The sequence below is a fragment of the Cavia porcellus genome, unplaced genomic scaffold (assembly GCF_034190915.1).
Source record: "Cavia porcellus strain 051 isolate PalLab524CR breed Dunkin Hartley unplaced genomic scaffold, mCavPor4.1 scaffold_25, whole genome shotgun sequence".
Classification (NCBI taxonomy): Eukaryota; Metazoa; Chordata; class Mammalia; order Rodentia; family Caviidae; genus Cavia; species Cavia porcellus.
This window is the reverse complement of record NW_026947508.1, coordinates 3,661,960-3,688,079: the sequence shown is the minus strand read 5'-3', so window position 1 is coordinate 3,688,079 and position 26,120 is coordinate 3,661,960. Positions and strand designations below refer to the sequence as shown.

Sequence of the window (26,120 nt, the reverse complement as noted above, 5' to 3'; positions counted from 1 at the left end):
AATGCTGCAAACAATTCCCGCCGGGCGTGATGTTCTCCTGATTCCAGTCCTTCCTAGTTAGTTGTCCATTCATTCAACCTACAGTTACTGCGCTGACTGAGGGAGAAAGAAGAATAAAAGCAACTCCACTGGAACTAAAATGTGCCGTGGCCAGGAGACCCTTGGAGTGCTACAGGTGGACAAAGGAACAGCGCCCACCCTATCTGGAAGGAATCCAGCAAGGTCCAGAAGGCTTCCCAGACAAGTCTCACACAAGAGGAACTCAGAGGCGGGCAAGCTCAAGAGCCAGCACAAATGCAAGTTGTGCGCTTGCACTCTGGAGGAAGTGTGCTAAGTCAAGGCAAACCAGCGTGCAAGGCGACAACCCTTTGGCACAAGCAGTCTAAAACACGGAACACAATGCTGTATGGCTGAGCTGTGTGTGTGGAAAGGAAGTTACAGAGGGAAGCAGGTGGCCTTTATTAGCACCTTAAAAGAGAATTGACTTTATCCAATCCTTTTCTGCTTAAAAATAAAATTCTAAAGGGCTCTCCCAGAACAGAGAGTAAAATCCAGGCTCCCTGTCAGCCCTTCCAAGTCCCTGCAACCTGACCCCGCCTACGCCTCCGCGTGCACCTGCAGGTGTGACTGCACCCTGGCCCCTCCTAGCTTCACCCGCCCATTTCCTCCAGGAGTGTCACCCCCAGCCACAGGTTTCCCGGTCAATGATTCTAGGTCAAATCAACCACCACAAGCACCACCCCCAGCCTCCCCAGATCTTCCATGTGCCTTAGGGCAACACTGTGAACACTCTTATCAATTACACTCCCCACACCCACTAGAGGCTTCTGGGGTAAACATGTTATAAAGTGAATCCTAATGCCAAAGACCAGGGGAAATGTTCAGAAAAATAATTCAAATTTGCCAGTACTGTGTTTCTAGGTGGCCAATCAGAGAAAGTCACAAAGAATATTTTGACTTATATGAAAATAACCAAAAGCCTAAATTTGTATATGTTCTTATATAAGTATCCCCAAATAAAAACAGCTATGTAGATTTTTCCTAAGTAACTAAGCTCAGAAAGGTTCCATAACCTTCTCAGTCACAAAACACTTTAGGGGCAAAGGCTGGAGCAAGTTCTCAGCTACTATTTCCCCACCTGCACAGGGTCGCATATAACCTGACACCTCTCCCAGACCAGCTCGCCCCTGTCCTGGAACCTCCTCCCACAACCCTTCCCTCAGCTAAGCGCCCACTCCTGCAGGGCACTGCTCCAGAGGCTCCCCAGCCTGTCCTGACTGACACCCTCAGGATCACTCATCCTCTTCACAGCACTGCCTCCCGCTGCAATCTCCCGTGGCACCGAGGAGGTCAGGCTCTCCACCTCGGCTCCTTGGAAGAGGGACTGCGTCTGTCCTTCCCTATGCCTGGAGGGTACCTGGTTATTACACAAGGAGCAAAGGAGCTGAAATGCAAGAGCTTAATGACTGATGTTCACATGGACCCTGCAGGACCAAGAAGTCCTACAACAGCGCTGCTGCCTCCAAAGTAACAACAATAAATAATTATACATTTCAACATCACAATTTTCTTGTGACACATTCCAACCCTTTGGTAATTAAATATTCACATATGTAATCTGCTAATTCCCCATTAACCAGTATGTGTGTTAAAGTATTTCCACGGTTTTTGGGAGGACTGGGGGGCTTTTCTGCACAGACATCAGCAAACTTCCAAATCAAAAGAACACATTACAAGAAGTCAACCTAGTGGCTATATAGACTAGCTATTTGCTCTCTTGGAATCTGAAAAGTCCAATTTCAACCTAACAGTGAATTACAGTGTTTCACCAAGGCCGCCTACTGTATTAATAAATTAAACCAACAGTATGCTTTTAAAGCAAGATGTTAGGTTACCTGAGTTAGCCAGGAGTTTCTAAACATATAGCAGATCCATAAAAAGAATTTTATCTCCCAAATAGAGATTAAACATAATCCCAGGTGCCTTTTATTGTAGAAATTGACAAACTGAGCTGTTGATTCAAATGAAAAATATAAGGGAGCCAGATGAGTCAAAACAATCTTTAAAAAGAAGAAGAGTTTGGAGGTCTGATAGTTCAGATTTCGAAGCTTATTACAGTCAGGCACACACCTGTATTCCCAACACTCTCGGAGGCTGAGGCAGGAGGATCAAAAGTTTAAGCCCAGTCTGGGCAATGGTGAGATCCTGCTTCAAAATAGTAAGAAAAAGGGCTGGGATCTTGCTCTGTGTGAAGGCACTGGGTTCAATCCCCAGTACCACCCAAAGCAAAAACAAAAAAACCGAAACCAGTAAGCAGGAGAATACAGTACTGGTAGGAGGACAGGCACACCTAGAGAGACTGAGACTCCCCAAATAAACCATCAGCCTCACGGTCCATTTTTTTTCTTTTTCCTTTTTTTTCCCCCCCTGAAACAAGGTCTCACTATGCAGTTCAGGCTGGCCTCGAACCCGCAATGATCCTCCTGCCTCAACTTCCCAAGTGCCGGGATTATAGGAGGCATGCATCACCATGCCTAGTTGAGCACTGATTTTCAATGCATGTACCATTCAACAAGGAAAGAATGGCCTTTTCCACAACTGGTACTGGACATCCATATATGAAAGAATAGTTAGAAGCCTACCTCATACCACTTACAAAAATTAACTCAAAATGAATCAAAGCTCTAGATGTATGAAAGACGTAAAAACGCAAGGTGTAGCACACAACTATAATCCCAGCTACTCGGGAGGCTGAGGCAGGAGGGCTGAAAGTTCAAGGCCAGCCAGAGCAACTCAGAAAGATCTGGTAACAAGATAAAGTTAGAAAATGAAAGTTCTGAGGATGTAGCTTAGTGGTAGGAGCACCTGCCTAGCACATGTAAGACCCTGGGGTCAATCCCAGGACCACCGAAAACAAAGCCAAAACTATAAAACTTAAAAGACGGACCCAAAGCTTCACAACTTTGAGTTAAGCCAAGTATCTTAACTATGATATTTAACCAAATACATAAACAACAAAAAGAAAAAACACATAAATACGACTTAAATTTTAAACTTCTGTACCTCAACAGACAAGACAAATAGAATAAAAAAAAATCATACATCTGCTAAGGGACTCATCTAAAGTATATAAAGAATTCTTACAACTCAACAGCAACAATAATTCAAAAATGCTAATGAAACTGACCGTTTCTCAAAGCAGACACACAAACAGCCAATGGGCATATGAGAAGATGCTCTCAACGTCATCAGTCATTAGAGAAGAGCAATCACGACCACTTCCCATCCACAAGAATGGGAACAAGTGCCGGCCAGGGTGTAGAGAAACAGGAGCCCCCATCCACTGCTGGTGGGAATGCAGTATGACAAAGCCACCACGGGAAACAACGCGACCATTCCTTGAGCATCAAACATATACTAAACCTACAACACAGCAATCCACACTGAGACATTCACCAAGGGAATTAAAAACACGCCTACACAAAAACCTGCTCATTAACGCTGACTGCAGCAGTGTTTCAAAATGGCCAAGAAAGAGGGATAACACAAATGTCCATCAATGGGTAAAGGGTTAAACAAAGGCAGTACCTACCCTTTCAACACAGCGTTCTTCAGACACAAAAGGAACGGAGTAACCACACAAGCCACTGGCTGGATGAACCGCCAAAGGAATAGGCCTGTCACGGAGGAACAAACACGGCAGACAACTCCACCAAGACAGAAAGCAGATCAGCACTGCAGCCCCTAGGGCAGTGATGGCAAACCTTTTAGAGCTTACAATGCTAACTAACAGCCCGCTGCGGCACACATGACACAGGTTCACCCCCACCAGCCCAGGGAGACAGAATGGGGAGTGGTCGTCAGTGGCTACAGATTTCCTTCTTGGAGTGATGAAAATGCTGTGGAAGTACTGGTGATAGTTACAAGACCATGTAAACAGCCTAAATATCACTATATTTATAAAGGTGAAATTTGTGGTATATGAGTGATAATAAAATCAGTAAAATAAAAAAAAAACACCACCACCAGCTGGACACTGCAGCACTCAACTATAATCCCAGCTACTGGGAAGGATAAGGCAGAAAAATCTCAAGTTCAAGGCCAGTCCTAGGCAAGAGAGGAGACCACATGTCAAACAAAACAAAGCAAACCACAACCAAAAAAAAAGGATCAAATCCCCGTACCTACTAAAACTACTTTGCTGGTTTCCTTTAAAATACTACATATTTACTCTTCAGTTAAGCAAAACTATCACTAAGCATTGCGTTTTTGAATACTGTACACTCAAGGTCATTCGTACAAAGCGTAAAAGCTGTACTTCAGACAGTTCAGTATTGTGCAGCCTCTCTGCACTATGCATGCAAACTACTAGACCTCCCTGCACACTACCGTTCTGTCAGTCTTCCACCTGTCTTCTTCTGTAATGCTGCCTCCTCCCTCCACCACGGGAAGCACGGAAAACGAAAGACTGGGAGCAGGGAGAACATACCAAGCAAAAGCAAAAGCGGTACACACAGCGGGCCAGACGCTGAAGCAGAGGCTGTCTGCTGTGTTCTCCCCAACCGCGCACTCTGGGAGCGATGTGGCCCTTGCTCACTAAGGGTGCAACTTCCAGCCTTTAAGCCGACTGGTCCCAGTTGGGGGAAAGGGAAGACACCGGGTAACTGAACCTGGGTAACTCAGCTCTCCTGACCTTCCCTCCAACCACCGGCTTCCACCTGAGATGGCCCCAAGGCAAGGGCTGCAGAGATCACTACTGCATTCTGGGTGTCCTTCTTTAAGGCTACCATTCAAAGCACCAGCTCTGGGACAGTTACAACCCCCACAGCTGATTTATTCCACACAGCCCGGAGACTAAGGATGGCTGGCCTCCTATATGTAGCTGCAGTGAACATTTTCTCTGCAAAAAGTTTAATCTCTATAGCAACTGAACATGAGAGATCCATTCAGGAGTCAACAGTCTTTCTTTCACACTGCTTGGAGACAGAGCAGGGGCACCAAGAACCCCTGCTACAGGCTCCTCACACAGTCTCCTCTCGGTCCAACTCCTCCAAATGACCAGGCGACTGCCAAACCACAAGGGCAACACAGGCCTGGGGAACGATGCAGCGGAGAGGCCTCAGTTTGAATCTCTGTCCTGAGTACTTTCCTGGGGAGCCATGACCGTGGAGTCAGAGGACGGTGAGTGCTGGACCCAGAACCACAATCAGAACATGTAGAAGCCACAAGGAAGACAGCAGACTATGCCTGCAGGCAACTCAAGCAAGGAAGCCCCAGCAGAAAGGCCCTCCACAAGGAGAAACAAGGGAGCAGTCAGAGGGAAGAGCAGAGACAGGAGCCTTGGCATCTGACAGGAGAGCCCAGCTCAGCCAAAGGCAGCTGCGAGAGGACATCCAGTCCTGTGGCTCTAGGGCTAGTTCCCAGACCGTCCCACTGCAAGGCACGCCTGCCCTGCAGGCCAAGACAGCTTCCGCTTGGCTTACTCGGAAGCCCACCCGGCCTAGCACGAGCGGCTGAGCTTTCACAATCCAAACTGCTCACTTAAAGCAGGACGGCTTATCTCCCCTGGCACCAGCTCCAAACGACCTACCTTTCTGAGTGTACACTGTTACCCTCAAACTTCTCAAGGAGTCAGCCAATTGTCTTTACAAATACAAATACTGAAAATATTAAAATCTCACCTAAAAATCGCTTTCTGTAAAAATGACCCTCAGTGTGTACTTCTTTTGTGTATGCGTGATTTCTGACTAAAGCACAACTTTGAACTCTGGAGCAATGAAAATAACACTGCATGTTTGTTCTTGGAACCTTATAACTACTTTTCTTGTTAGACTTCAAATTCATCTGGTTTGTTTTAATAGAGATACAATACACTTAAACATAACACGTACCATTCCAGTCGCTTCTGAGCATGCAATTCAATGGCAGTAAGTATTTTCATACTGCCGTACCATCCTGTCACCACTGGCCACTGTTTCTGTCTGTCTGCAGTGCTGGGAATTGAACCCAGGGCCTCATTACAAGCATTCTGAGAATCATGACTGTGTATTTTTACTAAACAAGCAGTTCTGTCTCTGCTCCCTCAGCAAACAAGGGCAAGGAGCCTCATCCGGGAGGCACGGTGGCGGGAGGAAGAGGGCAGCAGAGCATCCGCCACAACTTGGAGCTGCCCCAGAGCTGCTAAATCCATCCTCAGCTCCTCAAGATGTGGCCACAGAGGCAAAGGAGACTAAAAATACCTGGAAAGGACAAATACACACTCTCAAGGGTACCCTGCCCAGTTAGGGAGGTCGCCACCGCCACCATATTGGCATCACAAGCACCCGAAACAGGCAGGGATGGGTCAAGACCCAGAATAGTCAGAATCCATAAATAAAGACTGATGTGCCTTCCCCCCAGAACACCTAAAATACATTTCTGGGCTTTAAACTTGATCAAGTTATCTGTAATCAATTTCTAGACGACCCCTCGAAAGAACAGCAAGTACTTTAAAAGCTCCAAGCACCCACTCACTACCTTCCTATTTGTTAGGGCTTTCTTCTTAGCACAACGGTCTTCCATCAATAAAGCTAAATGAGGATGGAACCACCATCAAGGGTTTGTCAAGCAAATGATTCAGCCAGCACATTTCATAACGGCAGAGATGGAAAGCACAAGGCAGAGAATGTTTACAAGAGCACCAGGAATGCAAGTGTCCCTCAGTATCTTTAGATATTGGAAGAAACTTTCAAGAAATGAATTATGTTCAAGGCCTCCTCAAATGGCCTCCGTAGCCCAGGGAGTAAGTCCAAGTGACAATCCTATATGATCAATTACAGTGGACTCACAGCAACTCCCTTATCCGCATGAGTTTAACAGGAAAAGTATTTACTGAATTACTGGCAATCGATCCATTTTAATAACAATTATATTAATCAACTCCAAAAAATACAACTACCCTGAACATAAAACATCTAAGGTTAGCTGACACTTTTTCAGATGTAATCACACCTTGTTTTCTAAAACCATGAACCCTCATTCATATCTGAAAAAGATCTTAAGTGTACCATAGGAAATAAAACAGAAAGAACATTTTCATTACACATCTTTTTTGAAAAAAAACTACAGCTTTCAAAGAAAACACTCAAAATCTGGTAAACAGACAAATGTAAAAGTTTAGTCCAAAAAGGCCCCATTTCGGGGCCCATACTTTCACATTCCTCCTAGAGCACTTAAACATACACATTTATTCTTCACCTGGAACAAGTATCTCAAAAGGAAAAATAAAAATCAAATTAGCAAAGCAAGTGAATATTCACACAGCCAACTTCACTTTCTTACCCTAAGGCAGAGGGCAAAAACTTTAGGTCATTCCTAGGACAACCCTTTACCCTACACAAGAATTCCTCAAAATCATTGCTATCTAGATCACTCCACGAGAGCTGAGGCCTCCAAAAGGCAAGAGGAGAAGCTGGATTAGAACCCAGTGTGATGGAGATGACCAATCTGTAAGGATGTGGCACAGCAGTCAACAGTCGAGGGGAGAGGCTCCCTCGAGGTTCACAGAAACACCACCCGCTGGGGCCTGGTCACAATGGCCAGCATTCCAAGCTACCAAAAGAAAAAAGCAGTGGTCAGAACCAAAACAGGCTTGATCAGAATGCCTCTGGGAAGCCTAGAGCCTTCATGTCTAAAGGACTAAGCCTGCAGGGGCAAACTCTGACATGCATGCCACAAGGAGCCGTCTGTGTCACTGAAAGCCCCAAAGGGTTCAACAGCACTGGGTGAAACTGTCAGTGTGGTTCAGGGAGGACGCTGCTGACAGCACAGCACTCTTTGGACACTGTGAGGCTGCTCATCACAGCCAACGATGTCTCCTAACTCTACAGAGGTATCCAGTTTTGAAAATTACAATGTCCCTAGAGACCGTCTACCATGAAACATTCCTTTCTTCAGTCTCAGATTCCTTCCTATAAATCGTATTTACCTAATTCCTGAACTATTTAGTTTTTAGGGAAAATAACAAACGTCACGTAAGCCTTCAAATGCATACCCGTGTGCTACTTGCCACTATTTTCTTTTTCTCAGTGCGTCCATGGAAAGAAGAGGCAGCTCAGACCGCTCATCTGTTACCCAGCAGACGAGTCAGGGCAGTCCGGCACAGGACACTCCAGCCCTGTTTGCGGCTGGGAAGGGCAACACACAGCTGGGAATCATCACTAGAGTAAGATGCACTGACAAGGCCATGAGTTCAATCCCCAGTAACAATGTTTTAAAAAGAGCCAGGCAAGGTATCTACCCCTGAATAATAAGCTGAGCTGAAAGGGTTCTCCCCAAATGTAACACATTTTATTTCTAAACGTTCTTGGAAATTAAGTATCCTAAACTCAGCAAACCCCCAAGAAAGCAGAGAAAATGAACTTTTTTACAGCTCACCATTCATCAACCACGGGAGGCTTGAAAGATGCCATGGGCCAGAGCCTGGCCTCCAACTCGGCTCTGCAGAAGGAAACTCCAAATAAGATTTCTTCAAGAACTGTTCTCATGCAGTACTAAATTACAAGCAGTGACCTCCCTGGAGAAGAGGCTAAGTCCACAGCCACAGGACTGTACAATCCAGGGAGATGAGAACTGACTGCAATGCACAGAACACTGGGCCAACCCCATCATCATCATTATTAAAGACATGTGTCAAGAGTTACTTAAAATATTTCAAGAATAACAACACTCAAAAAAATCCAAATTTATTCTGAAAGTAATTTGAGCAGAACATAATTCAATCTCCAGGCCTAACCTCTCTAAAATAGATTCCTCCAATTCAGTGAGGGGGGAAAAAAAAAAAAAAGCTACTTTATAACAAAGGAGCTACCCCACAGCACTCTGAAGTTCCAGCAAGAACAAAAATTTTATGTCAATATGTTCACAACACAGTTCAATCCACAAAATCATGAGATAATTAAGCTGACTGTTTTAGATTCCAATCTGTTTGGCCAGGAACCTTATCCGAACTGCACTGATGCAAATCAGCATGAGCAACTACAACGCCAGCAAAATAACTCCGGCGTCTTGTCTTTTGTTTTACCTTTTATGGTTGATTTATGGGCTGACTGATGGTAAACTGATTTGTGCATGTGCCAGAGTTAGCTCAAGAATACAAAACACGAAAAGGGACCTGGAAGTATCAAATTCATGAATGGAAATGCTGACGTCACACTTCAGCTCAGAGGAGAATGTGAAAACTGTGGATCTTCAGGTATGTTAAAGCACCAAAGTCATTCATTCCATAAAGAAAACGAATCAGGCCTTCCTTGCTCAGAACAAGGGAGGGCCACAGAAGAGCTGTATCAACCCTTTCCCTAGACACAAAGTGAAAAATACATAATACTGATGACACGAATAAGCCTGATTTCTACACCGTGCTTCACATTATTAAGACTGCAAGTAGTATCTTGTAAAGACATGGTTAGCTGTATCTCTACACAAGCAGGACATGATCCCCATTCTGACCTTAACTCTTTCTCCTACCAGGTTGCCTTCATTCAAAGAGTACATGAGGCAGACAAGGAGCAGGCTGTGGGCCCTGCCACACGGCTCCTGGTATTCAGTAATTCCCAAGACAGCAGGTGAAAGCTGCCGGTACTGCTATGTGAGGAAGGAAAAGTTTTAACCTAATGATGTGATATAAGCTAATAAGAGATTACGAAAGTTTGATTTATTTAAAACTAATAAAAGCAGCCAGTGGTGGGCATTATTCACATACTTCATCTCGTGGCAGAGCTGAACATACAACTAGTAATACCAACTTTTGTAAAGTTTAGACACGATTTGCTAAATTCCTTTCATTCAGAACACTTAAGTCACTGATTCCTAGATTCCTAATATTTCCCAGGAAATTTAAGATCATTATGATGCCAGAAAATAACAGCGACCCTCAGATCCTTTACAATCTCTCCAAAGCACTAAACTACAAGGACATCCTCTCTTACCATTCAAACAGCTTAAAATAGCCATTCACTCAAAAAGGATCTTTTTTAATTTAAGTAATAAACAACTGAGCCAATAAACATTTTAAAAAGATCTTATTAAGTTAAAATGCAAACATGCCAATTTTATCTGTAAATCTAAAATGTTAAAAGAGATCATCTCACATTTCCACCACAAACATCTTTGATAGAACATCACTACCCCCTTGTGGATTTGCAATAAAAAATCCTTATCTGGAATTTACTTTTCCAATGTTTCCATCCTGCTGAACTTCTATCGAAGTTTATATTTTCCTCACAATGAAGGGCTATTTTATTTCAGTTACTTTTTTAAAAGAGAAAATCAACTCTATCAACTGACTTGTTTTCTTAATGGCCCCGTTTGGGAGAGTATGTGTTTGTGTCAACTTTAAACAAATAACCACATCCTGACATTGTATGTTTCTTTCCAGTTTCTGAATTTCTGATTATCACTTAAAGGTTATTTTTAATCCTTAATGGGTAACTCTCTCATTGCAGAATCCTTTTGCTTTTTGTTTCATATTCTGTACCAATTTATTATCACTCCCAAAAGGTTTGATATCTGAGCACCTAGAAAACCAGTGGGACACACACACACACACACACACACACACACACACACACAGAAGTGATGTTTCTGAAAAGAATTAAAAAGGAAGTCTGAGTTTTAAAAAGTTAAACTCCTAATTGTATTAATATGCTTTTGGAAATAACTCCTGGCAATCTAAATGAGCCCTGATGGGGGAAAAAAGATAATACCTGCTTTTCAACACGTAAAGGCTTTCTTTTCTTATTTTTCTTCAGCTGAAAATGCTTCCAGATACACCTGTACATCATGCCAGCATCGCACACTGACACGTCTTGTACAATGTAAAACACTAACCACTGACACATCCGGGTTCTCCTGTGTTGCAGACCCTAAACTCTGCTGATAGCCGAAGTCACCTCTGCCATGAGACGTGAGCCACACGGAGAAAGCAAGAGTCATGACCGGCGGTCCAGCCACCCCTGGAAGCCAGCTCCTGTGCTCTCCCAGATGGAGCACACAAAAGCAGGGCTACAGTAATTTACTGCTGCCAGTATTCATTCCAATGGCTAGGTAGGAATAAAGAGGAAAAAAATAAGCCAGTTTCCAGGTGTTAGCTTGTGGTAACTGATAAGCAAAACTGGAAGAGATACTGCAGTCTAGTCAATGAACAGACACTGTGTCCCAAAAGGCTTTTTGCACAACTCCATTGAGTACGTATCCAAAAGGGACCAGGTGTGTACCTGTCCAAAGCTAACGACCAAAGTGTAAAGCAGGAGCAATCAGAGCTGGTCTGCAGGATATGTTGCTTTGTTTGGGATCTTATTATGGTCATTTCTACTTTTTTTTTTTTTTTGGAGAGAGAGAGAAGAGGATGTGGGGAAAGGTATTTTAGGTGGCCTGAGGAAGTGAAGTGGTAACAGCAATACCCTTTACTCAGTCTCCAGGCATTACCATGTTTAAAACTGTGAAGAACTCGGTCTCAAGTATTCTTTTCAAGGCATGTCACTTTGCACAAAACTACACTACGGTGACAGAGGAATGAACACAATTCCAAGCCAGCACATGTACCTGAAAGTCACCCTCTACCAACAGACTCTGGCACGGAAAGGCTTCGCGACTGGAAAGAGCTGGCTAAATCTGACCAAAGAAATGTGAATGCACTTGTCCAAGTGCGCAAAGGATTCATATACAAGAGAACATGCAACTGTGCCAAGACAAGCAAACTCCTGGGGTGGATGTGGAAGAGCCATTCAGAAGACCTCTGCTCCTCCCATCGTGTGCTACACCTATCAGCTGAAGTAAATGAACACTTCTCTAAAAATGAGAACTGAAAGGACAAGACCTGTGGCTCACACGCGGCCTGTCCTTGCAGTGCGATACACAATACTTCTTTTCTAAGGCCAGGGTTAAACACATACCTAGGAAACCTTACCAGCCTTTACACAAGAAAGCCTTCTTCAGGCAGTGAACCTTCTCCAAGCAATGGCTTTCAAGACACAAAGACACACGTACAGCGCTAGAAACACAGAGCACACAGATCGAGGGGGGATTCTTTTCTTCTTCCCACCACATTAAGAAGCGGAGACTACTGTCCATCACGTGTGTGTGTGTACGCGCACACATACGCACACATGTGCCTTCTTTACAAATACATGACAAATATCACAGGATAACAGACCATCTGTACGTAGACAAGTGCTTTCTAACTACAGAATGGTAACACAGCTTCATCACAGGACTAATAGAGACTACATTCATGGGTGGCATAAAATAATAAGATCTCATCAACATATATCCTAACCCTGATTGGCTATTCAAAAAATAAATGAAAAGGAACACAGATCACATGACATAACCTGAAAAACATAAAATGACTATATGTACTTTATTCAAGTTATATGGACCAAGAAATAGATTAGAACAAGAATAATTTACATTCAAACATTAAAGACTGAAAACAGTCCCAGGCCAGGCAAAGAACACCCAGAGGGTCATACACTTCGTAAAGTCTCCAACTGACACTATATACTTGTTGGCTGTACCCAAAGAAATGGGCTGTTGTCAAGCCAAAGAGACAGAAAGAAGCTGGCTAAATGCGGTAAAAACAAATTTCCAGAAGCCTTAAGGACCCAGAGTTCCTCCAGATGATCTCTAGTCACAAGTACCACTCTCACCCGTGCTGTGCTGAGACTTAACTCCCACTCCATTTACCTGCCCTTAGAGAAACAAGGATGACACAGGTCTACCGGACAACGGCGGTGTGCAGTCACTTTTCACAGAAAGACAGAAGTGCCACAAATGCAGGACAGCTACAGACAGTTCTTAAAATAATGACAAGAAAACAATCAGGTAGGACTGAAGTTATCCAGAACAGAAAAGGCAGAGTTAGCGCTTCTGAAGATACAGAGCACTGTAGCAAATCATCTGTGCAACTGACGGACACCCAAGAGAAAGACATCACCTGTCTCCACAAAAACTCTCAGTCACACAGTCACACGGAAAAGGACACTGCCTACCACACACTGCAACAACTCTCAGTCACACAGTCACACAGAAAAGGACACTGCCTACCACACACTGCAACAACTCTCAGTCACACAGTCACACAGAAAAGGACACTGCCTACCACACACTGCAACAACTCCACACAACGACTTTCACAGGAGTTCAAATGGGCTTCAGCATGTGTACACTGGGGAGGCTCATGTAACAGCAGAGGAAAGGAAAAGGCAGACCTCAGACTTCATCATCATCATTTGTACCTAGTCTACACCCAAAAAGAATTTGAGACAATTTGCCAGAAGAAAATAACATGAAAAAGCATAAAGAAGTAAAATTCACATAAAAAACAAGACAGTGATAATTGTATTAGACATCTGGCCTAAGAGTGGTCACCATGATTAGGCATTAAATTTAGCTGTAACACTTTCTAGCAGAAAAAAATGTAAAAGTAGCTCATATAGTTCTTACTGAGTAATGCAAGTTAATGAGAAGAGAAAAAACATTTTTCTACCACTTCCTCCTATAAAGAATACATTTGATTTCATGTTCTATGCAATACCTACAAGTCTAGTATATATGTAAGTTAGTACAGTGCTACCGTAATGCCACTGTTCAAATGTTTAATAAGCATTCCAACCAATCATATATGTAAATGACCTACAAGTCACGTCAGCCAATCACATTAAGTTCACACACACACACATAGTAGTCCAGAGGAAATCTGTTAAAAGCCTCTCCCATTACAACTTTTACCCTCCTCACCACCGCTACTCATGCAAGGAGGACAGTCCAACAGGATAGCACAGTATCCAGAGTATATTTTCCTTAGACTACAATCCAAAAATAAAAATTCAGAAAAAAATTTCCAAGACTTTATGAAAGATAAGATCCATTAAAATGTCCTTCATACTAAAAGGCTAAAAAGATCCAACATGATCCCAAACAGAGTCACAGAACTCACAGCCCCCTGAGCCAACAGATACCGGGAAAAGGTTCCTGTATGCGTGACAGCAGTCACAGGCGTTTACACTAAGAACCTACTCCTCCCCAAAATGGCACATTCTAGGTATCACAAAAGAGGTAACTGGCACAAGGAAAGGAGAGGAAAAGAATGCGAGATTCACCCTCTACTGCCTTTTCCGTAAGGATGTCAGAAAGAAGTACAACCACAAACAAAGGCATGGTCCCTGAACTTTTATTTTTTTTAGTTCCCTATAATTCTCGGGGCTTTTTTTTTTTTTTTTTTTTTTTTTTTTGGTCTTTTTCCTTTTTATTGGTACCAGGGATCGAACTCACGACTGCCTGCTTGCAAGGCAGGCACTTATGCCGCTGAGCTAAATCCCCAGCCCGGTCCCTGAACTTTTAAGAAACAAGAATTAGTCCAAAGTAATCAAACACTGGTTTAAAAAAAAAAAAAAAAAAATATATATATATATATATATATATATATATACACACATACATACACACATGGCAAGCCACAAGATGAGCTGCCACACCATCGGTCAGAATTCAAATCCCACCAAACACACAGGCTGACACCTGGTCTAGACAGCTAAACTAACACAACCTGACCCTAAAGGATGGGCTATTTTAAGGCAAAGCCTAAAATGGCCAGGTCCTAAAAAACAAAGAAACAGAAAAAGCGAGCACAATGTTTAAATGTTTTCAAGAGAAAGAAAGAGCGACTCTTCTGAATAGAAAAACCTGACCCAACCTGACCTTGAGCAGAGGTTACTGTGCACATGCCAACACTGTGAAGCCAATGAAGGATGAGATGGACCAACCGTATCCCCAGGAGCAGGCTAAATCAGGTCTTCAAGAAGACAAGGGAGCCGAGGTCACTCAATGTGTACCAAAAAACTGGAGGAAAGAGCCTGAAGAGGGATATTCTAAAAGAAAACTAAAGGGGAACAGGGGAAAAAGCAAAGTAGTTAGGAGAACTCACCGGCCTGGCTGCCGGCAAGGCGCACCTTGCAGAGGGAGCAGGAGAGCGGACCTCCAGCCGTCTCTGGATCCCAGAGACACGGACAAACAGCTCGACTGCGCTGAACTCAAGGAGCACCAACTCCAGACAACTGACTCCAGTGTGTTCCTCTGGCTAAGCTTCACTCTGCCACTTTCCCTCCCGCAGCCCCAAACACCAAGCACCCTGCTTCTCAGGGAAGTCCTTAAGCCAGGCAGAGCGACCGTCCTGGGTCTGTGCCAGCACCCACGGCAGGTCCTCGACCCCGGGACTTTACAGTGCTCACGAACACTACCCCTAAAAATACACAAATCCTCCAAGCTGATTACAGGCACACCAAAGAGAACTTAGATGTTAGAACCCTCCCCCAGAGAAAGAAAATGAGGGCAAAAGCTTTACTTCCTGGCAATGAAGTCAGCAGTCAGAACCCACTAAACCTGCAGGTAAACCCTATCCACCTCCCAGTGCTCAGGAGAACGAGGTGCAGACAGCCTCCTAACTAGAAAAGAGCTTAAAGGCTGACTTCTCAGAGTCAGCACAGCTGGCTGAGGAAAGCGGGTCTCCACACACAGCCTGTCAAAAAGTAAGACTTCACTGCTGAGTGACAGCAGCGAGGACAGCCGCCCTGGAAACCGGGCAGGCAAAGCACCTGACTAGAGAAGGAGCAGACAGGGCTCTCACTCTTCCCCTGCCCTGGAGAAAAGAACTCGAGGAAAGTTCCTCCCACCCCCCCTCGCCAGAAGGGCCAGGGCCTTTCTGAGGGTACCTTCTCCTAAGGCCACAACCCCCTCAGCAATGAAAGGGCCAAAACACAACAGAGATGCATTTACAGCCACGCGTTCCTAGTTCTGTCCTAGAGAACTTCCCCCTCGTCTTACTGTGTGCCCCAAACCGCAGTCACTACAGAATGTCTTTCCCCAACACTGCAGTAAAGAAATCCACAACTTTTCAAGCTATGCAGTGTCAATCAAAGAATACTGCCCCTAAATTCAGAATGCCTGAGTCTGAGTGCCCACTGGCAAGCGTTCTCCACGTCACATACTCGGGGACATGGTAAGCGTTCAGGATGTCATTCTGCTTATTCAGTACAGCATAAATGACAAACCGACTGGCCATTTATCAGTGACTCTTGTTCTCCTCCTTCTAAGCCCGAAAAGTTCCCCACAACAGTTGCATCTACACCCCGCGTAAGCCCCACACACCCGAAGTGCAGAGCTCTTTTGTCATCCAAGCCCTCTACCTCCTCTACATGTGTGAGGGACTACTTCATCTATGCACAGAACACACCTATAAGTGGGAACGTGTCAACAGATGCATAGAGCGCCATGATGATCTCTAGCTCACCAAAAAAGAACCAGAACAGCAAAAAATAGAAAGCATTCAAATTTCTCCTTTGCCTGAAAGGTACGAGATCCAAAGAAATGTTTAGATCCCACAGAGACAACACCAGGGCCAAAGGAAGGTTCCAGTACAACAAGGAGCACACAAGCTACCTCTTCCTGAACGGCATGTGGGCGACATGGGTGTCTACACTCCCTATTCTGGATGGAAAGGCATATGGCTTCTCCTTACCCAGCCAACATGAACACAATTTGAGAAAATTAGAAAAAGTCAAGGTAACAGGCTCACTAAATATGGCCGACTGGGAAACAGAAGCCATAAGGAGGATATGAGTTCGCTCAAAAAAAGAATTGGGAAGTTTATTTCCAGGGGAGTTTCAGAGCCTCTTGAGTGTGGGACACACAGAGCCTGGTCCTTACTGCCCAGGAGACAGTAATCAGAACGCCAAGAGCCAAGGGCACATGACCCTTTTCCCAGTGGGGTACTGTCAACTGGTGAAGGCTACTCCCCCCCCCCCCCCCCCCGTAAGATGCAAGAGTCAACAGGAAGCAAAATTACAGCGCCTCTTCCCTGGACATGGGAGCGAGGATCGTGGCCCCTTTTTGCCCAAATAGTAGGCACAATGGAAGCCCTGCCCTACATCTTACTGGGGCGCCCACCCTCCGATGGGGAACTCCAAGGAGAGAAAGCACCTCGGCACAGACAGGCAACCAAGGAAAGGCGCCCAGGAACGTCCAGTTTCCTCCATTAGGAAAAGAGGGCAACTCAAAGGGTATTCAGGAAATGAGCTCACCCGAACCCAGGAAAGTGTGCGGAGAGTGTACATAATCTAGGAGAAGTGTCTGCCTTCCTATTTAGAAATGACTTCAGAGCTGCACAGGCCCCCACGATCCACTGGGTGAGGAAAGAAGAACATGGGGAGCCTGAGTCCCCTTGTCCTGGCAAAAAGGGTCAACAGACAAGAGTGCAGAGGGCCCACAGGATACCACACCAGGGGAGAGGCTCAGACGGACCCCCGTGCCAAGCGAGGATCGGGGTCACGGAAGGTAAAGGGCAAGGGAGTGTGGAGATGCTCACTTGCCACGGAAACCGAGACCCCACCCTCCCGACCGCGAGGGTGCAAGGGCAAGAGTACGGTGTGCACGGCGGCGAGGGGCGGGCATGCTGCGCAGGTCCCCTCCCTCCCGGGAGCGAAGGGGGAAGGATCGCACGAGGCCCGCGGCCGAGACACGCCGGCAGGAAGGGTCCCCCCGGCGGGACCCGCTTCGGGGACCCCGGCCCGCCCGCCCGCCCGGGGAGGCGCCGCGGGGCCGGCCAGGCTGAGCGGAGCGCGCCCGGCCCTACCGCCGCCGGCAGCGGGCGACCGGCGAGGGCTGAGAGGCGCCGTGACCGCCCGACGGGGGCCGGCGCTAGCGGCCGGGCCGGGCTGGGGTCGGGGGCCGATAAACTTTCCGCCCCGCGGCCCCCACCGGGCCCGGCCGGGGGCGCGGGCCGCCTAGGTCGCTGGCCGAGGGGTTGCTGTCCGGGTGGGGGAGGCGCCGGCCCGCCGCGGCTCCTCCTCCTCCCGCTGGGCCCGGCCCCCGCCCCGCGCGCCCCCCGCCCCCCGGCCCAGCCCGCCCCCGGGGGTGGGGTGCGGGGCGCCGCGCTCCACCGCCCCGCGAGTCACCTCAGGACTCGGCCGCGCTCCGCCCCCCCACGCCGCCGGCCCCCTCCCCGGCCGGGGCGCCCGCTCGCCCGCCCGCCGCGCCCCCGCGCTCCCGCCCGGCGCCGCGATGCCCGGGATGTCCGGCGGTGCCGCGTCCCGCCGCCCGCCGCGCCGCCCCCCTGGCCCTGGCGCGCCGGCTCTTACCTTCCGGCTTGTTTTCGGCAGCCATTTCCCCTCCGCGCGCCACATCCTCCTCCTCCTCGCGACCGGGACCCCGAGCGCGCGCCTCGTACCGCCGCCGCCGCCGGCCCAGCCACCCCGCCGCCGCCGCGCACCCGCCCTGGCCCCGCCCCGCGGCCCACGCACAGCGCCCGTTGGGCTGTGGGGCTGCCAGTCATCGCTCCCGCCGCCAATCGCCCCGCACCAGGGGTCTCACTACTCTCCGGGAGGAGCGTCCTATCCATCCGGCCCATTGGCTGCTCACCACCCGACGGACTGAACGGATTGGTCAGGAATCAACGCCCCCTCCCCACCCACTACCAGGAAAGCCCGCCTTCTAGACCTAAACAAAGGTAGCCAATGGTCGGAGTCCGAAAGAACTGCCCAACCAGGATGGAGCCGACACGGAATATTTCCTCGAGGCCGAGACGTGGCCTTTTGATTGGGCGTCACTACAGTGTTTCCCAAGCCGTGCAGACCAATCAAAGGGGGTTCCCGGAACTCGGGAGCGACGAAAGGAAGCCCCGCCCCCGAGCGTGACCGTCATGAGGAAGGCGCCCGCTCATTGGCGCGCTGGGGCTTTTCCCGCGTGCTCCCGGGGCTGAAGGACGTTCCCGGGGAAGCCGCTGCCGGCGCGTGGGGTCCCGGTGGCAATGGGGGACGCGCCGGGATCTCCAAGATCCCACAGCCCGCCGCGCCGGCGGGGAGCGGACCTGAGGCCTCGGCGCGGAAGTGCTCCGCGGCGCCGCGCCCCAGAGCCGGACGGCCGGGAGTACGGGCGTCGCTGCCGGCCGCGGGGGAGGGGCACGCGCCTCCCGCCAGGCCCCACCCCGCCCGGTGCCCGGCTCCCGGCGCCCCGCCCGCGCCGCTGCCGCCGCCACCTTCGGCGCCCTTCCCTGGTGCGCCTGGTTGTCCCCTTTTCTGGCAGCTTAAAATACTGAAACTTTATTTTGGTCACGTTGCCCATGTGACCACCGGAGCCGATGAGTCATAGACGCCTATCCCAGGATGAGGCCGCGAACGAACCTCGGGGACGTTAAAGCTGAGCGCGCCGGGACGGAGCACGCACCGGGCGAGACAAGTTTCCTCCTCCCTTCCGCCCGCGGCCACGCGTGGCTCCTCAGAGGCGAGGTCCCGGCGCCCGCGGTGCGAGCGCTAGGGGCGGGTGCGCCCTGCGAGCCGGCGCCGGGGAGGAAGGAGAAGCCGAGCTCGGGCAGGGGACGCAGGTGCCGCGGCGGCCACATCTGGCGGTCACGCGCGCGCACGCACACATACACACCCACGTGCACGGTGGTCCCCAGCCCTGTGGGGCGCGGGATGTGTGGCTCCCCAGGAAATGGCCCACGCCCCGAAATTTAGAGACTTTGCATATGGATAGTTAATACCACAAATAAAGTAGAAGGCTGATATTTTTTTTTTTTTTAAGTAAAGTTGAATGAAAAACTGAGCTCCAAAGGTTTCTAATCTTGTACGGTGTGCAGTGAGAAGGTTTCATTCCTTTATGGTTTGGGATTTTTTTTTTCCTTTTGCTACTATTAGCGACAAGCAGAAAACCAGTGAAGAAGTCGTTAAGTGTTTTGGCATTAAGATTGACTGTCACAGTGGATTTTGTGCCAGTCCTAACATGTGTTCATTTTTCTGGTCTTTGCCAGTAAGAACTTCCTAGGTTTTCCAGAAATAAAGATGCCCCAAAAGACTGTTTTGTATTGTACACTCGTTCTTCAACAAACTTTAAGTTTATGAGCCTCAAAAAAACATGCAAAATTTTAACAACTAGGGTCCAATATTTTATCGATTAGCGTTCTTAATGGCACCTGTGTTGACAGTTTGTGTGCTGAAACCTTCTTAGAAATGTTGGTGGCATTGTAAATTAGTGTAGCCCTTTTGAAAAGCAATTTTACAGTATGTATTAAAAGCCATAAAAATGTCTGCATCTTTTGACCCAGTAATCTTACTTCTGGGAATCTATTCTAAGGAAATAGCACTAAATGTCAAAAAAGCTGGATGTGTGAAGGTATTCTTCGCAGGACCACTGTACTTATTACAACAAAAACTGAAAGCCTTCAAATGTGCTACTATTGAGTATTCAATTGTGTAATATCCACACAGTGGCAATGATGCTACCTTCAGACACTAGAATGAGAAAAACGCTTACCCGTTGCCAGTGATGGGGCAGTGTTGAGGGTTACAGTGTTCATTTATAAAACCCGATGTAATGATAACTAGAAAACTGCATGTTTGTATGTATTCTATTTTCTAGTGTATAGCCATAATATAACTTGCTTTTATAACTAAAAGCCACATTAAATTAAAAAGTGTGAAGCCAGTGCGGTGGCATGTACGTGTAGTCCCAGCTATTCAGGAGCCTGAAGACAAGGATCATGTCAGTCTACCAGGTGCACAAGCCTCAGCAGCAAGGCAAGATACAGGGAACACAGAGGAGGAGGTCAGGAACGTTGCTTGGGCCCTTAGAGACTCACTGTTAACACTGCAGCGACCAGTGTCACAGTTCTCAGAGTGGGGTACCAGGCACTCCACGGTTCATTCAGGAGATCATGGGATCCAAAGTGTTTTCAATAAAAGATTGTCTATCTCAGGGGTCATCTCCAAAAAAACGATCTCTTTCCTAGCAATCTCTTCACTACATAATGTAATCCACAAGGTTGAACACAGATGCAGAAGAGTCCAGTGGCCTTAAAAAAGATATTAAAGGAAACCTACAAAACTATAAAGATAATGACTCTTCCCTAATTCTTTTTTGTTTTGGGAAAATACAGCTATCCCTTTAAAAAAAAAAAATATATATATATATATATATATATGATTTATGTTAACCTGTCATGGGCTTATTGGTTTTTCTAAATTAGTGAATATTTTTTAAATTTTTGTTTTAATTTCAAATACAGCACCTAACTCTGGATAAACACCCTCACCTACACCAACACTGTTTGGTGTCTTCAGTAACTAAGTGTACAGAGTTGGAGAATCTGGAGAGTCCCCGGGCTAGAGAATGAGATGCTGAGAGAGGGAGCTAGTTGGTGGGTGTTTCCCAGTTTGCTTGGGAAAGTAGCTGAGAGGGGGGCATTTTAAGTAAAGGAATTGCACTGAGACCCTGACCACGTGCTTTACGGGGGCTTTACGGCATAAGAACCTGCCTTGCAAGCAGGCAGTCATGAGTTCAATCCCCAGTGCTGATGAGAAAAAGGGGGGGGGGCTTTAGAAAAAAGTGTGCACCACTGAGGCACCCTGCTGAATCTTTTCCCATTTTGTCTCCAAAGTCCTTTGAGCAATGCAGGACCTGTAAGGTAAACAAAAGGAACATTAAATTGTTACCTTTAACTTCAAAAACATATATAGGAGGACCTTCTTTCCCAAGCAGCTTTCAGAAATAAAGTGACCTTACCATTACTGGTGGGGAGAGTGACAAAGTGGTGGGACTCCCTTCCTTAGGTTGAAAGTTACTGAAGCTTCCTAAGACCAGGCTGGGACAGGACGGTGGGGACGAACCTGGGGGAAAAGCTGAAATGCTCCTAAAGGGAAGCGCTCATACCACATCCATGTTTCCAGGCACAGCACAACCAAGAATTTATTCTAGCTGTGTCTTCCCTAGAGGCCACGTGGTTAAACATAGTTAATGATTCTGCTTCCAAAAATTTTCTCCCCCTCCTTTGTTTTTAATTATTTTTTTTATTTTGGAGATAATTTTAAATGTGCATGCAGTTGTAAGAATAATTCAGAGAACCAGGCAAGGTAGTGTACGCCTATAATCCTGATACTCAGGAGGCTGAGGCAGGAGGATCACTGTGAAGTTGAGGCCTACCTTGGGTACATGGTGTGTCAAGTGTCAGCCTGAACTGCATAGTGAGACCCTGTCTCAAAATACCAGAATGTGGAGGAAGAAAAGGAGGAGGATGAGGGTACAGAAAGATCCCCTACCCCCTCATCTCTCATGATGAAACATAAAACCGGTGGGCTTTGTTGGATAAGCTTCATGACTCCCAAAGCAAACAGTGCTAAGGCCCAACCTTTCCCCACAGTCCTTGCTTTCCTACCATGCAAACAATCATTTTTACTCTTCCTCATCAGGCACTCATCTGCCTCCTTTTATCAATGATGTCAGGCATCATAATCTTGGAAAGTCTGCAGTTAGAATGCCAAAGTAGAGATCTGTCACATACTGCAAATAGAGGAGATATCTGGGCCTGGAAAGCCTGAATTTCAGCTCACTTAAAACATAATTTGAACATAAAAAGGCCTGGTTTGTGGACCAGGAATCCGTTGAAATTTTGATATGAATCAGTAGTTCATTCGTTCAGTATTTACTGAAAGATAGCCAAGTCCAAAAAGACAGCAGGATTGAGGACCAGCTTTTTAGCAATTAAGACCTAGAACAGAATGTTATCCTTTATGGTCGGGGCTGCAAGAGAGGTTGCTTAAACAATAGCTATAATCATAAAACTTTTCCACATTGCCCAGCTACTGCATAAAACATGGCTGGGCACATTCGCTCTCCAGAGGCCTCCTTGGAATTAGATCTAAGTGCCTTTGATGCGATGTGTCTCACCTTCGTATGCGACTTCAGAATCAATCCAGTTCTTTCTGGACTTCTCCTTAACACCAGTCTTTCTACTCCCTCCTGAACATTCTGGCATTACAGCCTGGTAGTTTCTATCATTTATTTGAACTCGATTCCAAGAAATGGCTTCTCCAAACAGGGAAGAGGTTCAAGAGATCAGGCTTTGGTGGCTCAGAGGGGCACAAGTGTAAACAGCTTCATGACTCCCAAAGCAAACAGTGCTAAGGCCCAAAATCACGCCTCAGCTGAGAACGCAGAGATGTTGGGGGAACCCCAAAAAGATGTATGGGGGAACAGTAATCTAATTGCATCTGCACACCCAACCCCTGTTCACACTGCGGCTGTCTGCTGATTCGAGGCGGTGGCTAGGGCCAGCTCATGGAGAGGACAATTTTATGTCCATTTTCAGTCTTTCAAGAAAACTTTGTTTAGCTGTTGAAAATAAAATAATCTCTTCAGATACTCAAAATAAAAGCTATCAGTAAACCAGTGCCACCATGCTGGGCAGCCACTGAGGCGCACCGGGAAACACAGACCGCTACCCTCCCCGGGAGTAAATTAAAAGGTGCAGGCATGGAAGCACTTCCTGGTCATTAGCCTTTCCATTTTCAACCAAGGCAAGCAATTTATTTTTCTTTAAGTATTAAGCTGTGGGATATTAAGAGTCCACTTTCACAATGGAGGTAAAACGATGTGTACTGTCCAGGAAAGATCTCCAATTTAAATGTTTAACTGAAAAAAAAAAAAAAAACGAGGCACAAAACATAAAGTACAATGCTTTCCTATCTAGAGATAAAATGTATATAAAGTTTATTAGACACATAAATATACTTGCATATGTTGAAAAAGAGCCAGAATAACTAGAATTCTGCATGTCATATACAGTTATCTTTGAAGATGGAGCAGAAAAAAAAAAAAGCTTTCTTGTCATTCAATATGGTTTAAATTTATTTAGTGTGTACGTTATTCACTGTACACTTATTAGCGGCTTATGACAGAGCAGAGGCTGCTTCTAGGTCTGGGGACATAGCCCTAAAAAAGACAGAAAAATTCCACTCCTGCGAAGCTCATAAAAATGTGAAAGACAGATGACAAACACACAGGTCCATGATAGAAGGCGAAGATTGAAGATGATTTCTCTAAAGAGGATGCAAGAGAACAGGTTCTGGGTGCTTGGGGACAGGCGGGCCAGGGAAGCTCTGGCTGAGTCCGGCAAGGAATGAGATCAGGCAGTTACAGGGAGAGTACAGGGTGTTCCAGGCAGAGGAAAGAGCAAGTTCAAAAGACCTGAGGCCAGAGACCAGTTGGCGTGTGGCTGGAGCCACCCTGTGGAGAAGCTGCTGGGCTACGTACGAATCCAGGGAAGAACCCAAGGCCAGCTCACAGGGCAACTCGCACTGCAAGGCGAAATCTGATTTTATCCTGAGGATGTTGCTCTGCAAAGCCCACAGTTGAGGTATGGCTTTGTGTTTCAAAAGGATCCCTCTGCCACAGCGTGGAGAGAGAATATGCCTCATACGTGCAAGAGAGGAGGCTGACAGAGCAGTGGGGAGATTACCGTACACATCAGGCTTGGACAGGGGCTTAGACAAAGGGTATTCATTTACGGAAACTGCTGTTTGCTGAGCCAGATGGCCTTAGTGTCTTAAAACAAAAGTAGTCTAGGGCTGGGATTTAGCTCAGCGGCATAAGCGCCTGCCTTGCAAGCAGGCAGTCGTGAGTTCGATCCCTGGTACCGATTTAAAAAAAAAAAAAAAATAGAAGAGTAGTCTTACAATTCCAGAGCTGGAGATCCAAAATCGGTTTTGCTGGGCCAGAAGGAAGATTCGGCAGGGCCACGCTCCCCCAGGGGCTCCAGAGCAGAGCCTCCCTGGCCTCTTCATCTTCCCTTGGCGTCCGGTCTTCATCTGAGTGTGGCCCTCTCGTTACGTGTGCAGGGCTATGGGTGGAACAGGAGAGAATCACATTAACTGAAGTAAGCAGACTGAGACAGACAAATATCACCCCTCTCCCTTAGGATGTGGATTTGTCTCAGCGGCATAAGCACCTGCCTTGCAAACAGGCGGTCATGAGTTCGATCCCTGGTACTGATAAAAAGGAAAAAGACAAAAAAAAAATAGTATGTGGATTTGTGAGGGAAAATGACACACAGTAGGAGGAACTTGCTAGACGAGAGGAAGGGGACCAGGCCAAGGGCAAAGCAGGGAGCACAGGGGGTAGGAAAATTGCTGCTCCTCCATGGACAAGCACATGCCCATAACGCCGGTGAGACTGAGCCAGGCACAGGACAGGCCCCGGCAGTCCCCGCACTCCGGGAGACTGAGATGGGGAGCCGAAAGTTCCAGCTAAACTGCGAAGTTTGGCAACTTATTGAGTCCTTGTCTCAAAAGTTAAAAAAAAAAACCCTAAAATGGACTGGGAAGACAGCTCAGTGTGAAGGTCCTGGGTTCAACCCCAACACAGAATACAAACAAAACAAAACCAGACGCCTGGTGAGATTTGAAAAGATTGGTGCCAGCTTCCGATTTATGATATTATACTAGATGTTACTATCAGAGTAAACTGAGTGCAGGGAATCGTCCTGTATTCTGTCTCCCAACTGCATATGACCCTACAGTTAGATCAAAATTAAAACTTCATTAACAAAGAAAACTCTTTGCCTCACTTCTATCAGCGCATGCAATGGCATTTAGGGTCCACCTGGATCACCCAAGACAGATCCCTCAGCCCAAGACTCTTAACCACTTCTGCAAAGCTCCTTTTTCTGAAAAGGCGTTTGCACATTCCACTCAAAACTGGGCATGGTGGCACATGCCTGTAACTCCCACTTGGAAGGTGAGGCAGCAGGATTGCTGCGAGTTCAAAAATTCCAGGCAGCCTGAGCTACAAAAATGAGTTCAAGGCCAACATGAACTACATACTAAAACTCTGTCTCAAAAACACACACAAAAAAAGTTACACTCAGAATTAGGACTTGATATCTTTGGGAACTATTATGCAGCCAAACACCATAAATCAGCAAATTTTTTTCAGTGAAGAACCACAGAGTAAATATTTGAAGGTTTGCAGCCCCTGTGGTCTCTGACAAAAACAGTCACGCACATTGTATGCACAAATGTGCCTGCCTATGTTCCAATAAAACTTTATTTATAAAAGCAGGTGCTGGGTGTTAGAACAAGATGGCCGTCTTACAGACAGATTTGGAACATACACTAAAGGTAGATTGTGCACATTTTGCTAACAGATTGAATCTGAGGTATACTAGAAAGAAATGCTTAGGGCTACAGTTTGACACTTAAGCTTCTGGCCTGAGCAATTGGGTTATTGGTGTTGCATTTAAAGAACCTAGGAGGAGCAAG

General features: G+C 46.7%; 1 protein-coding gene and 1 long non-coding RNA gene across 22 annotated transcripts in view; both read right to left on the bottom strand.

Moving 5' to 3' along the window:
- Nucleotides 1–18,330, bottom strand: part of Camta1 (calmodulin binding transcription activator 1) — a 734,954-nt gene extending 716,624 nt beyond the window's left edge. For 7 of the 19 annotated variants that reach the window (XR_010042900.1, XM_063235416.1, XM_063235417.1 and 4 more), the window contains exon 1: nucleotides 18,171–18,330. Coding sequence is in view for 9 of the 19 variants with exons in the window: in XM_063235416.1 (XP_063091486.1) it covers nucleotides 18,171–18,215 (45 nt within the window). In the remaining 10 variants the exon portion in view is untranslated. The remainder of the gene's footprint in view (nucleotides 1–18,170) is intronic. The other 12 variants (XR_010042904.1, XR_010042903.1, XR_010042902.1 and 9 more) reach the window with 6 other exon arrangements.
- A 2,707-nt stretch (nucleotides 18,331–21,037) lies between these two features.
- The window catches only part of LOC111757182 (uncharacterized), a 60,909-nt gene continuing 55,826 nt past the window's right edge, over nucleotides 21,038–26,120 (bottom strand). The window contains exons 6-7 of one of the 3 annotated variants that reach the window (XR_010042896.1): nucleotides 24,537–24,700; nucleotides 21,038–21,483 (exon numbers count right to left, since the gene is read on the bottom strand). This is a non-coding gene — a long non-coding RNA (uncharacterized LOC111757182). Of the gene's footprint in view, nucleotides 21,484–23,548; nucleotides 24,701–26,120 lie in introns of those variants that run through there. The other 2 variants (XR_010042897.1, XR_010042898.1) reach the window with 2 other exon arrangements.